Raw genomic sequence first — 17,383 nt, 5'->3', positions numbered from 1 at the left:
CTTCCTCAGTGCCATCACACAAAAGCCTTTTCACACTCTGGCTGTTCAACTGGAGGGGCCACACAAGACCCATTGTGTTCAGACCATCAGCCCAGAACCTGGGACCCCCACAACCCTCAGTGCCAAGGGGAGAGAGACTCATGCCAATGGGGCTGCGTGCTTGAATGCAGACCCTGATGCAGGCCTCCAGGCCTCACCCTGGTTTCATGGAGAAGCCTCAGGAGCACAAAAGCCCCAGATATTTCACAATAAATCTACCCTCTTTCAGATTAGAATTGTTACCCCTGTTCTGTTACTACAAGCCTTGATGAAAAGCATTTCTCCTTCTTTCTTATGGGCCCCCTTTAAGTACTAGATGGCTGCTATATGGTCTCTGTGGAACCTTCCCTTCTCCACACTGAACAAGCCCAGCTCTCTCAGCCTGCCTCCATAGGACAGGTATTCTCGCCCTCTGACTATCTTTATGTTCCTTCTCTGGACTTGCTCTAACAAGTCCATGTTCTTTTTATGTGGGAACCCCAGAGCTGAACACAGGACTCCAGGTGAGGAATCATGAGAGCAGAGTGGAGGGTGAGAATCACCTCTCTTGACCTTCTGCTCATGTTCCTTTTGATGAAGCCCAGGATACAGTTGGCTTTTTGGGCTGTGAGCACAGACTGTCAGCTCATGTCTGAATTTTCATCCACCAGTGTCCCCAAGTCCTTCTCCACATGGCTGCTCTCAACCCCTTCATCCCCCAGTCTGCACTGGGCATTGCCCTGACTCAGGTGCAGGACCTTGCACTTGGCCTTGTCAACCCTCATGAGGTTTGCAGGGCCCCACTCCTCAAGGCTGTCAAGGTCCCTGCCAATGGCATTCAGAGTGAACTCTGGATGGCACTCCCTCAAGTGAAATAACTGCACCACTCGTCATGGTGTCATCTACAAACCTGCTGAGGGTGGCTGCACTCGATCCCACTGCTTATGGCATTGATGAAGATATTAAACAGTGTTGGTCACAATATAAACAGGTTAAGCAGGATACACACTCTGGTTCTTTCTTTGTGTGGGAACACCAAGAAGACACTGAGCACTTTGGACAAATAAGAAACCTAATACTCAGGGATGGAGACTGGGGTTTGAATCCATTTGTACCCATACAGAACGAGGGTATTACGAGGAATAATGGAAATGGGAGGCATACTTACACTTCACTCAGCAAAGCATGGTCACTGGCAGTCGTGGAGAAGTGCTGCTCCAGGATAGACACAGTTCCCGTGAGCGCCACATGGCCGCAGCCACAAAACAACGCAACCCCCGAGAAGCAGAGAATGGTTGCCACGAGTGAAGCATATGGCACTCCTCCTAGGCACTTAATGCAACATTCAAAGCAACCTAAGCAGAAGAGAGAAAGCAGAAGAAACATTATAAGCAAAAAGCAAATTATGAGGAAAAGAACATCCGTCCTCCGCTTGGTAAAAGCCACACGGGCTAAAAGGCCCAGGCATTGACACGCTAAGCAAAAATCTATAGGTGTTGCAAGACAACATCACCCTCTAAAGCAGTGACCTACAGATCTGTTGGTGTGGACTCAATGCCCAGAAAGTGTGCTGAGTGCTCCTATCTTTACAGGATCAAGAGATCGATGAGACAGCCTATGAAATGGAAAAAGTTAAAAAATCGCTTGTCTAAAGAGATCCATTGCAACTCAGCTGCTCACACAGAGCTCACCATGTTTCAGCATTACTAATTGCAGCAGCACCAGCTACACTGGCACCATTCAGGAAGCCAGAGAAGCAAATACTCAAGACAATACAGCCTTTTGGAAAGTGCCTTTTGCACTTGGAAGAGAAACATATTTAAGTCTGCAAAACTTAGCCACCTTACACTCTCCCATGGCTCCCAAGCATCTTTTTGTATAAATCTATATGAGGTTATAGGGATACAGCTATTTTAACAACTGAAAAATTGAATGGGAATCAAGGAGTAGCAATTTATACTGAGAGCAGTGAGATGCAGCTGTGTTACACAGACAGTACATTTCCAGCTTTATAGGATACACTAGATTTTCAGTGATCCCTGAATACAGTCTGCAGTAGCATAATCATAGTTTTAATGAAATGTATCGTTTAAGCAGTCTGAGTTATCAAATCACCATCCCTCCTCCTTCAAACTGCTGTTTCACAAACACTGCAATCAGGAGGTTGCAGCTGAATTGCCAGGTTCCTTCCAACCGTGTGGCCTGAAAACCCATCTGCTTGCAGGGCTGGGAAATGCAAATTGGAAACAAACGCAGCTTTTAACTGCACTATAATGGTAATGGCAATCCATACCAATTCATTACTTCAGGGTGATGGCATTAAGCTGTCTCCATTAATGTGCATTTCGTACAACTGCGCAAAACACAAGCCATTAAGACAATGCTTAATGGAGTGACCAGCATTGCACGTCGCAGGAACAGCCCACTGCTTCTCTGGGAAGGCGCTAGATGGACAAAGCTTTTGAAGGCAAGGAGACAGCTGGTGAGCATGTACATCACATCACATCTTCCCACCCCCAAAACTCTTCACAAAGATCAGCAAGTTTCCATCCACCACATGAGGCAAGTTTATTTTTATCCCCCCTCCCTTTCCCACTAATGAATGAGTTGCAGAGCAGGCACTTCCGTGGAACACTGGGGAATAATATGCATCCGATAATTGAAAGCTTTCTTGTTTCACAAGTGGGAAACTCTTCTTTTAGAGAGTCACTAGCAAGCGTCCTGGTCAGGCTTAAGCAGCTATCACCACCAAAATGACTTATGAAATGCCACTTCACTAACTGCAAATAAGATTTAATTGTCTAGAAACAAGCCTGGGAAGATTTTATAGTCAAGCCCACAGCTGGAGTCCATTCAGTAGGAGCTATCTTCATGCAAAAATAGTGCCAAATGAACAAACACTGCAGCTTAGCAGTGACAGCGCAAACAAAATCCAAATGCATGCTATCAGAGGAAATCATCTCCGGGGTTCATTTTACCACAGAGATCCAGAGATGACTTCAGACACCAGAGCTTGCAAAGCAACACTCTGCTTTGGGGAATCTGCCTGAGCGCAGCTTACAAGCCACATGCAACAGCAGCCATACATTGTGAGGCTGGCTCGCCTCCCCAGCATCTGCTCCCGGGTCAGGCCCAAACCTCCAAGAGTTAATCCAAGGAATGCTTGCACCTGGCACAGGATTAGCAGTGAAGGATTATCTAAGAGCAACCACACTCTCACCCAGCAGGCAACGCTCTGGGCCACAGCCCAGCACAAAACAAATAGACTTTCGAGCCACACTCCTAAAGGAGAGTGACTGAATGCCAGATCGTTGCTTGGTGTGGAGGAGAACCTAATCATGCTGATCCACAGATTGCTTTGCAGAAGGATCCCATCAAAGACAGGAAAGAAAAACAGCTGGAAGCAAAGCCAAGGGACTGTCAAGGTCTGAAAGAAAAGCTGATGGTTTCAGAAAACGGGAGCAGCCTGCATGACAAAACTAAATATCGGTGTAGACCCAGGACTGATGATTAACACCCTACACTGCACAGCCAGTTTTCCAGGCCACTGGCAGAACTCACCCTGCACAATTTGCTAGACCCCTTACCCAAAGACATGACAACATCTGCCACTAATCCACAGACCCTTAAACACAACCCAACAGTGGCAAAGCTCCTCTCATCACCCGGCGCCATGCAGCTGCACAAAGCGACTTTGTGACCATACACTTCGTGTTGTCTTTAATAGCTGAAGTGAAAAAGCATTACAATATTTAGGTGGCCTTCATTTTATCAGTGCAGATGATGGCCAAGGGATGACCTGAGAGGTGTCTAAAGCAACCACACTATTTTGGGTAAGGCACAGAAAACTGCTCAAATGCAGAGCTGCGGAAACTACTCACTTTTGCAGCATGCCTAAAGCAGGAAGCAGAGGGACTCCAGTTCATGGGGAAATAGTAGGCTGCTAGTTGGCAAGCACAGGAAGCATCCCAAACCAGTACATTTCTGAGAGACAGCATGCATCCATACATAGTCATTCTGCACCCAGATAGACAGCAGAGCTGCACAGCTTCCTTCCAGAGGGTAACTAACTGCATGACACAACCTCTTCATGATGCTGAGGCTGCCAGACCCCAACAGCTCCCACTGTGAACACTCTTTATGAGCAGCTTAAATTCATGCCTAGCCTGAGCAGTATAGCTGGGTTTATAATCTTGTTTTAAAGCAAGCCTAAAACAGTACTGCCAAGAGCAGCTTTCAAAACCAGCTAAAATTTGAAGCTCATGAAGCACTTCTATGTGTTTACCAAGCTTCCCAAAAAAATGCTGAAACAAATCGAAGGATTGCTGAAAAAAATTAAAGCTTTCCAGGAAACCTGATCTCTGTAACCCCAAGTCAGCAAGTATCTTCATACCATACAACTGAAAACCCATGATGATGTTTGCCTAGTTCACAAAATAACTTGCTAATGCACTGATGACAACTGCAGGCTGGAGGCCTGTGAACTCCAGCTGACAAAAATAAGCAGTATTAAAATAAGTTTAGTCCAAATTTTCTGCTAATTTTTCCTTTCCATATGGCCAACATGCTGAACTTTTCAGCTGTACATCCACTTCCAATGCAACAGTGTAGAACGATTTAAACATGAAACTGTACAGCACAAACACACATCACTGCATCTCCCCTTTCAATGGCCATTTTGTGCAAGGCATCACTAGAACCTTTTGTGCAACTCAGCAGAATAAAAACATTTTTTGTCCTCAGGCTGGCGAGCAGCAGTTGCCATGGAGGCAGGTTAATAACAGCCCAATGATTTGCCCAGAGCTGCCTGTGATCTTGGCTACAGATTTAACACACTCTCAGAAGGAGGCCAGCTAAAACAAGGACTGAGATTATTCTCTCGGGAATGAATGCTCTTAAACACACACACACACACACACACACACACAAATATTCTTGCTAAAGGACAAAAATAAAGAGAGGAGAAAAAACAGGAACCGCCTATTCTTTTAATCTCCTGGAAACTATCAGTCACAGGAAATTGGTAAAGGATGAACCTACATATGTACACAAACGGGCAATTGGTTGCTTAATGTATGAAGAATAATTATACAACCTACCCAGCAGTGTACAGGCTATTGCATATATGCAGGGGCTTAGCCATTCAATTTCCCATGTCAAATGGCAATTGTGTGGCTAAACCTTCTTTGATACTTTAAGTACGGCTTTAAGATTTAAACTCACAGAAGCAAGGTAATGCAGAATTAATGGAAAATGGTCTTAAAAAAGGGCAATTCTCCGACTCTAACTCATCCTACTAAGGTCAATTCTGTGCTTCAGAAATTACAAAGGACAATGCAATGGGATCAGGTAGCTGTCCCAAGTATTCCCAGGGCTTGTTCTAGGAAGTTCACACTCTGTGAACCAAAGCCAGACTTCAAAAGCTGAGATAGACAAAGCCATCGCAAAGCCATCCCTCAAAGCAAAGCATGGAAAGCATGAAGCAAGGAGGGAGTGTCCACACCTCCTGGACAGAAAACCAGCCTGTCCTTGAACATCCCAAACTCCTCGTAGGTTGAATTAGTCCCTCAGTGTATCTCAGGTATGAATCATTGATCTCATAGTCAAGGTTACTGTGGAACAAAAAAAACAAGGAATAAAGCCTGAAAAGAGGTTTGAAAACCGCTCAGTTTCAAGGATCTAAACCTCCAGGCTCCCATAGCCATTTTCAGAGTTAGTTCCAGCTCTCTTTCCCTTAGAAGTTCCATTTGTTTCCCTCCCATAAATCAACCTTGCTGTTCTGAAAGATGACGCAATAAGCACCATTTTTTTTCTCATCTCTTTCTGTAATCATGTAATGCATTTCTAGAAATCCTGTCATGTTGGACCCTTGCTCAGTTAACATGTGGTAGAAATTACATGACATGTTCCACCACAGAACCAAGATCTCTGTTGGCTTCAGCACCACAGCGCAGGGAGCGCATGTGGAAAAAACTGCTGTGACAAAGAGAATGTTGCAAAAGACCCAAGGAAAGGAAAAGCACTAGATAATACCTTAAATTAAAGCACTAGATAGCATCTTAAATGCAGTCATCACATGTAAATCAGGCTCATTATTACATACCCACAGGAGCCTGGTGTTGGGAGCATTATTCCCAATTCACAAATAAATGTGAGAGGTCAGCACTTCAGATTCACCTCCCATTTCCCCAGTGCTGAAGATTATTCAATACCAAGACTGCATAATAGCATTGGAGTCCTAAACCACCATGGATCTTTGTCAGAAAATGAACTGTAAGTCAGTGAAAGCAAATGCTCATTTTACTTTCTGCCACTGACTGTATTTTTTTAAATCTCCATTATGAATGGCTTATGCATGCTAGGATGTACATTTTCATACCTTACAGCATGACCGACAGCTACAGGGGAAGTGGTGAGGGATGCAACAATACACTAATATCTCAGAAGCAAAACCAGAATTTACCTCCTTCTTCCCTGTGCGAGAATAAGCCACCACCTGGCAGTAAAATAACTTCCCACATTTATCACCCACACCAGCAGCCAAGGGTCAGTGGCAACAGTGCAATAAGATAAAACCTGTAATTTTACATGGGTGAGTTTAAAGCATGTGACAAATTTATTTCCCTGCATTAACAGGGGCACTAAGATAAAAAGGCTGTGTGTTAAATCACTTGGAAGTCTTCGTTGAAGCTCTATCCTTACCTGTTCCTGTTCATCTTAAATGTTGTTGATTTCCAGAACATGACACAAAGCTAAAACCTCTATAATTAATTGCAGTAAATGCTCACCCACCACACACTTTTGGATTAAGTACATTAAACAGACTAAATAAGTAATGAGCTCACATAGAGAAACTCCTTTATTTTCCTCCCACAAACCTCTTAAAGATCTTCCACAGATAGCTTCAAGTTCAGCTTCTCTTAATTTTGCCCTTTTGCCCTTCCCAAATCGGAAGTTGTGAAATTAACTTATACTAAAAATGAACTGTTCATGAGAGCCAGAAAACTTAATGCAAGGGTACTTTGGTCTAGAAAGATCGATAATCTCCCCCCACCCTGCATTCACATCCCGCTCTTCCAGTTGTTAGTCAATAAATTCTCCTTCCTAGCCAGTACAGTATCCGTGATGGAGAAGACATGACCTTTGGAGACCACAGCCATCAGGGCTGCCACCAAGGATCAGACCTGAAGTCCAGCAAGACAACCACTCTCATCCATCACAGTGGCTAGCACAAGATGATTCATCCAAGTGAAAAGAAATGAGACCTGCAGTAAGTCTGATCCATCCAGTAAGTCTCAACCCAACCAGTAATATTTAAGAGCTACTTAAAGAACAAGCAGATCCTTTCTGAATGTTTTCAACATTAATGGTAACCTCTTCAGATATTCTTGATACATATATGACAGATGTGGTTTCAGCACTGCACTGCAGCTAGGTCCCCACTTCTGAGAATGTATTTATTTTCTTTTCCCAGGTTTACAACTGCCATCTTTAAATTTCTTTAGAAGCTTCCATACTTTAGCATAGCAGAGAACTATAAATCCTAGCTCATGCTTCCTGTGGTGGAACCAGTGCAGAAAACCCGGGAGAATGGCTACACACTAGGAACAAAAAAACCCACAACCCAAATACCCCTGACAGAGGTTATCAATGTTCATCAACAGCAAAAGGCAATTTAAATTTTCCTCTCACTAATGAAAACATGACCTCCAGATTGCAGAAAATGTTTTACCAAGGCAGGATTTGTCTCTTCTGGATGCTGTTAAAGGACAGAAAGAAGACAGCTGTACACATAAGCCCCATTCTTCTTCAAATCTCAGGTCCAAACCAGACTTCTTAAAAAAAATCCGAAAAACATTCCCACTGTAGGAATCAAACCTGTTTCATGTGAGGACAGATAATCTGCATTGCCTTTCACAGGCTTTTTCTAATTCATCTTCTTCAAATTCACTGAAATGAATGCACACACTCCCCATCTATATCATTCCCAGCCTCTGTAAGGCTCATTAAGCTCACAGGTGTTCTGAAGGCATCTTTTTCAGGCAGTGCAATCTATGAAAGATGAACCACTCCATCCATGCTTACTGCAAGTGCCCATATCAGGCGTTTGCTGAGTGAGAGCAAGGAGTCAGACCTGCATGGCGAGAACACTGCTGCCCCATGAGACAGTGGGACAAGAGAATTGCTCTTCTCCAGCTCTTGGACAAAGGTCAGGCAGAACTTAAGTTTTAATTCATGTTTTGTCTGTTTTACTTTTGGCCTATGAAAAAGTGGAAACCACAGCAGAATAAAAATACCTAATTTATACTTTGGGAGAGGCCTTAGTTGAATCATATTTATAAGGGAATCCTTATGGATCAAGACCTTTTAGCTGTAAGCTACTACTGCACAGAAAAAAAAAAAATGGTGATTCAAAAAGAGACTTCTCATGTAAGGGATGGCTCAAGCAGTACTCATATAAGTTTTGGCATTATTCCTCCTGGAGACTCATTCTACTGTTTTACTATGCAAAATAACCCTTGGGACTTTTGCACAGCCGGAGCATGTGGAAGAGCTCATTGACACACAGAGCTCAAAGTTCAAACACATTGCACCAGCAAGGGCAGCTGCTGCTCCAAACTGTGTCTGTAACTCTCAGATGACATAGCAACAACTCACTGTAAAACGTGCCTGAAGACATTCCTCCTTAGTGCCCTTACCCTGACCTCCCTCCCTTCCTTCTTGCAGAAACATGCTGCAGGCTCAACATGCAAGAACTGCTGCATCAGTAGATGCCAGTCCAGGTGATAATTTTGGACAAACTCAAGCCAAAGAGGTACAATAGATGAAGCAATGGGCAGACTGCCAAAGATAGTCAAATGCCTGAAAGCCTAGACAAGCTCACTGGGGGCAGTACAAAAGCCCTTAAGCATTTCAGTCCCCTGAGCTACTGCAGCAGTTCTGTGAAACCTTCTGTAAGGACATTTGGGTTTTCTTGATTCAACCATCCTCCAGAGCCACCTGTACTTGGTTGACATAATTTTTAAAGCTGACTTTAATCAAAGGTGAGTATCTTACCTGGAAAACTGGAGTTGAGACTCTTAGCTCCACCTTTCTGGCAGCTGTAACTCACCTCACTCTCCATCAACCTTCAGAACTCAGCAGGAAAGCAAGACTTTAGCCACACTGGATTTCAGTCACTGCTATGGACCGCTTCTCCAGTTGACTCCTCCCTAGCTACAAAGAAGCAAACAGAAACACAACCTGTCTCTCCCTAGAGCTAAGGGCCAAAACCTGGCCGGGGGGGGGACACACAGAAATTCAGCCTGGTGGGTATAAGATTTGGAAGGTAAATTCTCCATTTCAGAGACAACTGAAGATGCCAAGGTCTTCTCAGACATTTACTCAACTATGGAACTAGAGGAGCAATAAGAAACTTGAACCACAACTGCAGAAATCTTTTGCCTTGCAAGAGCTTTCATGCAGGCATTTCTCCAGTTGAGCCACAACCACACCGTTTTCAAAATGTAAGCTTGCTTCATTAAGGGAGCAGGCTGTTTCAGTGAGATACTCCACATATGCCTTCAGTGTGCTCACAAAGCAGCTGAAACACCTCCCAGCATCTGGGGGAGACAAGTCAAGGGAAATAAAAAGAAGAACAAAAAAAAAAAAAAAAGATTCCCATAAAGCAAACAACACCCACCCAGCCTGGAAGAGTGCCCAGAGCTAAGCTCATGTTAAACAACCATTGCTAAGTTTCTCTTGGTTAAGTAAAAGATGGTACTTTGCTTCCTGGGAAAAAATTGTTTTAGGCATTTTGAAAGGCTCATTAAGCTTGCAGGTGTTCTGGGGATGTCTTAGCTCCAGCACCACAGCGAATATCCCACGCTGACTCTTCCCTCATAGCTCAAGTGCTGCATAAAGCTTAAAATGGGGGAGATCGTGTCATATATGGAGGCCCTGAGAGAAGAGATGGATGCCATGAGAACTGCCAGAAGGGTGCTCTCCTAGTGATGTCCATTCAGACACTGACAGAGGAGGCAAAGTAAAAATATCCATACTGCAAAGGCAACCAAGAAATAATGTGGCTTGTCAGAGAAATGGAGAGTTTATCTCAGCACAGTAGGCAGTGCAACCCAGCAGCGGGAAGCTGTACACCAGTACTGAAGGGAGACGTGTTAGAGCTGTGACTTGTGTTGTGACTGAAGCAACATTTTCCCTCCAATCTAAGGGAAAGGAGCAAAGACCAATATTTTCACTGTGGTTAATCCATCACTGGTAGATTAGTCTTATTCAAAATCTGTTTCATCACTGTCTAAAAACGTTTTAATTTAAGTGCAGCCATTTAAAGGACCTTCCCTTTGAATTAGCATTTCTGGGCTTTGTTAGTGGGTTTTTTTAACCCCTTTTTCAACTTATCCATGACAGGCACCACATTTACCTGCATGTTACTTCAGGAAGATTCCCAAGGCAGCCTGAATAGGGTTTGGTTACCTAAACAAGGGTCTCTAGCACCATTTGAGGTGCCAGACTCCCAGCTGCTGCAACAGAAGGCTATGAGTCTCCTCTGTGTCCTGGCTCATCTGTGCCAGCACATATGGACGTGTCTCATCACTAGGACAGATGAAGAGGCAGAACACATTGATAACCAGGGACCTGACTGCTCCCTCCATGTCCTCTACAGCCCAGGAAGCACCATTCTTAACCTATTGCTCCTTCCTGAAGCATTTCTGCTGTGTATAAAGTATGCTATGTGCACTGATCTGAAGTTTGGAATGTCTTTTGGCAGCCAGGCAATTTGTCATAAAATATGTCTAAAAAGAATATTGAAGACTGAGATCATGAATTGCAACCTAAGTATCAGAAGGAGAAAAAAAAAAGCCATTCTAAAATATATAAACATTTGAATCCCAAAGAACAAAAGTGTGCAAATATAATGGAAAGGTGAAGGATGAGGCAGCAAGCTTTGGTGAACATTTCCCTGCAACTGCTGTTAAATCTCTAATGCGGAGGCAGACACCTCCAGTAAACAAGCTGTCAAGCAGGCTTCAATCAGCTCCATCAAGGGAAGAGGATTGCTGGTCAGAGCTAGCTGCAAACACTGTCTCTGAGCATTTATATCCTTCGCTGTGCTAACTCTCAGACTGGAATTTTCCAATGCAATCAATCATGTGCTTGACTTCAGGTGTCTTTCTGAGATGCTTCAAAACTAAATTCCTCCTGAAGTATTAAAATAAAGCTTCAGGAAAACAAAGCAGGATCTTTTTGAGGTCTCAAGCCAGATATTGAAAGAGCAGGAATGTGGAATTGCCAAACCATTTTTAAAGCTTCAGCTGGATTCCTCCTTTAGATTCTGACATAGACACTTACTGCTTCTAGCAAGGGAAAAACACAAACAAAATCACAGAACATTTCCTAGGAAGTGTACTGCAGCAGACCAGTAAGTCAGATGTACTGTGTGTCAATTTAGTATCAACTATTGCAGTTGTGACTGACGAATTTGGTAGACTCATTGGCATACAAAACCCATACTACACCATCTCATCTGTAAACAGTTTTGAAGCAATCGGGCAGCACAGTTAAAAGTGAGGTGTCCCTCACCACACATTACTGTCTTTCAAGCATTAACAACCAAATTTAAGTTTAGGGTAAGTATTCAAATGGAAGAACTGGACTCTTTACAGCCTTAACAAACAAGACAAGAAAAATAGAAGGACATTTATCTTAAATTGTTAGGACTAGTGCAAAGCGTTAGGATTATGCTACTACCATTTCTGAACTCTCCATTTCCCTTTCACCCAGCCCTTTATTTACCTTGAATCCCCAAAGGACTAATATTGCCTCTCAATGCTGGCACATGATGGTACCGGTGTGGCCTTGAACTCTTGTACATCCAGTGGTACCTGCCAATTTCCATTTCTGGTCTGGTGATCACTGCCAATTTTAGGTGGTAAAAAGTCAGTGTCACCAGCGAGTTTTAGCTCAGTACTTTCAATCATTTAACTTTAAAAACTAAGAGCCCAGAAAAAAACACTGTAGTTTCAGAAGTGAAACAACACAAGCTTACAAACCAAGGGAAGGGTTGAGACGGACGATCAACAGGGAAATGCTAACACAGGTGTTAAGAAAGGTTGAATAGCTAAAACTCCAGCTAGTATTTGAATTAAACATGTAAGGAAGGACTCGTTATTCGTTCCTCCCACCCACTCCCACATCTCTTTCTCTTTGTCCATGGTGAAAAGTGCTGTACCAGAAGTAAAGGAAGACAAAGTCATGGAAAGCCACATTATCTGTTTTTTTAAAAGACTCTAAATCTGTTAAAGAAAATGGTTACTGTGATGTGTAATGGTAGGGCAAACACACGAGATTGTTCCGTTATTTTCACACATTAAAAAGTAAGTCACACGCTTTATTTCACCTAGGCTCTGCTCACGTCCAAAAATCTGACCCAAGTATGTTAAAACAGACTTGTTCTAAGTTTACAATGAAGGAGAGCAGTTATTCCTCAGAGGACAGCTGAAGCTCAGCAACAAGACCCCGCATGCAGAATCACACCTGACCCTCCTGCACACTCATCACACACTCACCAGCATGGGGCTTCTGCGCCTCCTGAAAGAGGCCACTGGCAAAACAACATCAAACCACTTTTGAACTGACACGTCCCCTTCAGCACTGCTATGGCTTTGTCAAGGCTGTCAGGGTGAGACGGACAAGTCTTTATTTAAAATGCACTGCAGTCCCACTCTGTGGTGCCTAAATCAGAAAGCAACCATCATCTCTGGCCAAAATAAATTCAATTCAGCAGTGTTTGAGCATGTGGACGAACTGAAGGTTACAATGCTGAAAATCCATCAGCTGTAGACTCAATCACAAACAAATTCTGGGGGCAGGGGGAGTAGGAGTACCATGTATTTCTGGTCCCTGAGGGGCTTAGGAAGGTCCTGGACCTGGTCCCTCTCTCATATGGTTTTGCTGCTGGTGCAATAAGGAGTTTGGCACAGCTACATCTGCATATGTCAAGAAGAGAAAAAAAAATCTCAGCCTCAAATCCAAATGCTGGATCTAGAGATTTGAGACAAGAATTTTTTTGTTCATCTTTGACATCAGCAAATAAACTCCAACACAGTCTTTTGGGTTTGGGATGTAAACTTAGTGACTCTCTAAAGGATACTTCGTGGCTTGGCACAGCCAAACAGGTATTAGGCAGCCTGTTTTTCCTGCAAGACATTATTCCATTTTGTATGGCTTACCCTTCTTTTTAGGAAAGGCAAATACCACATCTTACGAGCATAACCAAATTCAAGAGGTGTCAAAGGTATTGTTCCAAAATGTGCACACTCAGAATGATATCATCTCCTTTTGTTTGTACAGGAACAATCCTGTTTATGAGATCTAGATGATCTTGAGGTCCTTTCCAACCCCAAACATTCTATGATTCTGTGATCAGAAGGACCACCATAATAAAATGACTTGAATATAAAACGGAAAATGACAGAATTCCTTGCTGGTACTGCATATCTTTTGCCCCCTCCCTCCCAACTATCTGCTCCCTGCTTTTTTGAAGCTACTTACTGGATATTGGTAAGAGATTCAGATTTAAAAATAAATAAATTTAAAAGACTGGTTATTTTTAATATTATTTATGTATTTTAATATTGTTTAAATTTTTCTTTTGCACTGCGATAGTATCTAGACCAAACTCTTGACAGCAAAAGGATTTTATCCTGCCAGGCCGGAACACACAATTCGTGATTTCTCCTGCAGCAGCTACAAAATCCAGCTGGATCTGGGCAGCAGAGCACGCGGCTTGCTTTCTCCCTTGGCCTGGGGAGACACTGGTGAAGTCACCACTGTCTGCTGTGGGACAAACATGAAAACCGTAAATGTGGACACAACATCATTTCTGTAAATGAAAATATTCTATGAAGTTGGGTTTTTTTAATTAGCAATTTCTGATTTTGCAGTAACAGGGCTTCCTTCATTAGGAGCCAGTTCAAATTCTGTAAGGAATCTCAGGTTTTCTGCTGCTCTACAAAGAGCCACTTAGCAATGGCTGTTTGGTAGCCCTTACTGCAAGCCTGACGTGATCTCTGAAGCTGAAGGGCATCTTTGGTGCCTTTGCTGGGACCCACCCAGGCCCATCATCACCAGGTCAAAAGCTCTACAGGCTTCAGTGACGTAACAACTACTGCACACAGTACGTATGAGTTAGAAGTTTAACTCTGTACCCCAATAGTTAAGAAAGGAAATAGCTTTAAATGACTACTTTCTGCTTTCTGAGGAACTAACTACACTGACTGCATTCCCAGGTCTAGGTTACAACACTCTCCACGGACAGCCAAGCTCATGCAACTCAAGCCCTGCTGTCAGCACCAGGTTGTACTCGACCCTGCACAGGCGCAGTAGCTACAGAACTGACAATGTTTTCATGTCATACCATGCAGGCACAATGATGGCGACTGTGGTGTTCAATATTCATTGGGATGAATCATCTTGCACGCCTGTAATAAAACTCCCAGTGCCCAACATCCTCACGCTTGCTGCCTTTAGCATATGGTTTTAGAGCAAACAAACAGTTATGACATTCATCTGTTGCAGCTGATGAAGCAGTCTGTAGGAGCAAAGAGAGGGCTGTCATTTGGTCATTTATGATCTGGCAACCTGGTGATGAATATTGCATTAGGAGCAAGGCTGGTCAGAAAACACAGAAGGGTCAGAGTAACCGAAGAGGACTCTCTTAACCCCTCTTTGCTTCCCCTTTTTAGCCCTTTTGCTCCCACTGAAGAGTCCATTGTGCACATGCAGTGCCATCTGGGCTCCCCTCCCCATTACTGTATCCTGTGACACATATGTCTGGGTTTTCTGCTTTCATGAGGTTGTCCAGACCAGTATGAGTATGTTCTCTGAGTGTTTTTCAACCCCCTCCTATTTAGAAACCAAATCCTATTCATTAAAACCTAAATCACTAAGCCTACCAAATTATTATCCCCAGAATATCGTGTGTCCCAGATTCTCTCTGGGCTGGACCTCTCTTCCTACAGTCGTACTCTTTAGGGACTTATACTTAAGGCAGTTAAGTGTTTTCAGGGCATCTGAAACACCAATAACCTGTATAAAATGGGAAAAAAATATGCAGCATACTACAAATCTTTAAACGGCTTGAGCCTAATATTAAATGGGTATGCTTGAACATTTTAGTTATATACCAAATAACATAACACATATCTAAAAAAAGACAATTTTTTCAATTTGCTGCCATGCAAAGTACATCTACCTGTAACACATTCATATGTCATAAGCTCACAGCATAAAAAGAATTTCACTAAAAGTTAACAAACTGCACATTAACTCACCCCTTTCTCACATAACACTTCAGCAGCTTCATTTACGCAGCCACACAGTTGTGTTGAAGTATTTTCTTTCTATTTTTGACTACCATATACTTGTCTACTTCGAGTTTAAGAGTAGAAAGATAGCTTCATATATGATGAAAATAAAAAAGCACACTGCTATTCCAGAGCATAACGTCATCTTTCATGAAGAGCAAATTAGCAAAGAAGAGCCAATTAAAAGGAACCTTTGGTACAGCTGCTCTGGCTGGTTTTCATTATTCCCCAGCACAGCATATACAATTCAAACATCATATGTGCTCATATAAGGAATCTATATCCTAGTGTAATAGCTTTCTTCCATCCTCCCATGCGTACCTTGTGAATGCACTACGGTCATCCACAGCTGACGTGGGGTTTTGTTTGGTTGGTTTTGATAATTTACTTTTTTTTTAAATTTTGAAACCTGGTAGAATTTCTCATAGTTAAATGTAAAGGGAAACTTCTTGTCTCTGTTAATGTGTATCAGGATCTATATCCTTCACTGCTGATGCAAAACGGCATTTCGTTTTTCTTATTTATTCCACCTCAGTAAATCTGCCTGCCCAGACCTCACATTCTGATTTAATTTAATGCCTGCAAGATAAACCCTGTCATTTGTAATAATTTGCAAACCTTCATCTTTAAAATGCATCCAATCTGTCCTGCAGCCCTGTAAAGTATCTGTTAAACATTTTGCTTCAGCTTGCTCATGGTGTTCTCTTCTGATAAGGGCTGCTGATACACAGTATATAAAACCGACTTCCTTCTTATCTCCATCAACATGGGTGTTGCTCCATTTCCAATTAAAAAACTGGGGCAGCAGCCACTCATCTGGGTGCAGAGAAACAAATGTCTGATAAACACTGAATCCATCAGCTGGGTAATAGCACTGCCTGAATCAGGCAGGATATTCATAATAATAACTATTAAAATATAAACCTGGAATTCATATAAAATTTTGCAAACTTTAAAATTCTAAATAAGGTCAATCATTTTCATTTATCATTCAGTAATTATTCATAAAGCATCTTAGCATGTGTAAATTGTCCCAGCTAGACTGCAGTCCGAAATAACTGGCCATCCACATTTGCCACAGGGATGGGAAATGCAAACCAGCACCTATGAGACACCACCATTCAGATCTGACTGTATTATGGTGCTTGAACCGAAAATAGATCTCGCTGCTCATCCCAAGTGCTTGGGCAGTTATTGTTCTCCAGAGTTCTCCCGAGTACGGGGAGCCCTGTATATAGACAGCATGTAGTCCCAACCCAACTTCCTCCAAGTGTGTATCCTATACAAACACAGCACATCACTGAGGAGGTCCTTTCATTAAAAAGTCCAACCTGGAAAAGTGTAATTTAAAATTTGTTTACAGGGAAAAAACTCTTAGATTAAAAGTACTTTTGCTATTAGCTAAATGCAAATACTTTCTCCAGAACTTGGCAGCGGACAGTATGCTGTGGTGTCAACCTGAATACCCAAAGTGGAATGCTCAGGACCTCTTGCTCAGTCCTAGCAACAGTGACATCCCCCAAACTCCTTCAGATGTTCAGTTATCTCCTTGGAAAATTCATTTCTGGAAGGCAGAGTTAAAAGACTTTGTGATAGCACTTCAATTGCTTCAAGCTGTGGTGGCTGCCTTGCAATCCCTGGATCTAGGGCATCACATAAAAGATGGCCATTACACTAAGTCCAGGTAGGATCTTGGAGGGAGAAGCAAATGTTGCAAGCCTAGCAAGCATGTAAGGCACAGAAGGCAAGGGATCCAGTCCAGACAATAAATGGAATCATTTTTTTAAGGTGTCATCTTCTATTTCATACTCCCAAAACGAAACAGCAGCATTTTCCTGGAAGTTTGTTCACACAGAGAAAAAGCTCATGAGAAAATGAGAAAAGGGAAAAGAACTCTTTTGAAAAATCCTGCCATTTCAGAGGCACCTTATAGCTGCTGAGCCCATCTGAAAACCCAACTGGGCGCACCAGCCTTAGCACTTTGGAAAACCTGTCGTGTC

At 42.8% G+C, this 17,383-nt stretch overlaps 1 protein-coding gene across 8 annotated transcripts in view; it reads right to left on the bottom strand.

Annotated features, from left to right (window-relative positions):
• The window catches only part of GPM6B (glycoprotein M6B), a 108,235-nt gene that overhangs the window by 12,823 nt on the left and 78,029 nt on the right, over window positions 1-17,383 (bottom strand). For 4 of the 8 annotated variants that reach the window (XM_065677438.1, XM_065677434.1, XM_065677437.1 and 1 more), the window contains exon 2: window positions 1,187-1,373. In XM_065677438.1, the coding sequence (XP_065533510.1) occupies window positions 1,187-1,373 (187 nt within the window). Of the gene's footprint in view, window positions 1-1,186; window positions 1,374-9,075; window positions 9,145-11,811; window positions 11,932-17,383 lie in introns of those variants that run through there. The other 4 variants (XM_065677432.1, XM_065677431.1, XM_065677433.1 and 1 more) reach the window with 2 other exon arrangements.

Source organism: Lathamus discolor, chromosome 4 (assembly GCF_037157495.1).
Source record: "Lathamus discolor isolate bLatDis1 chromosome 4, bLatDis1.hap1, whole genome shotgun sequence".
NCBI classification, from domain to species: Eukaryota; Metazoa; Chordata; class Aves; order Psittaciformes; family Psittacidae; genus Lathamus; species Lathamus discolor.
This window is presented reverse-complemented; position numbering and strand designations above follow the sequence as displayed.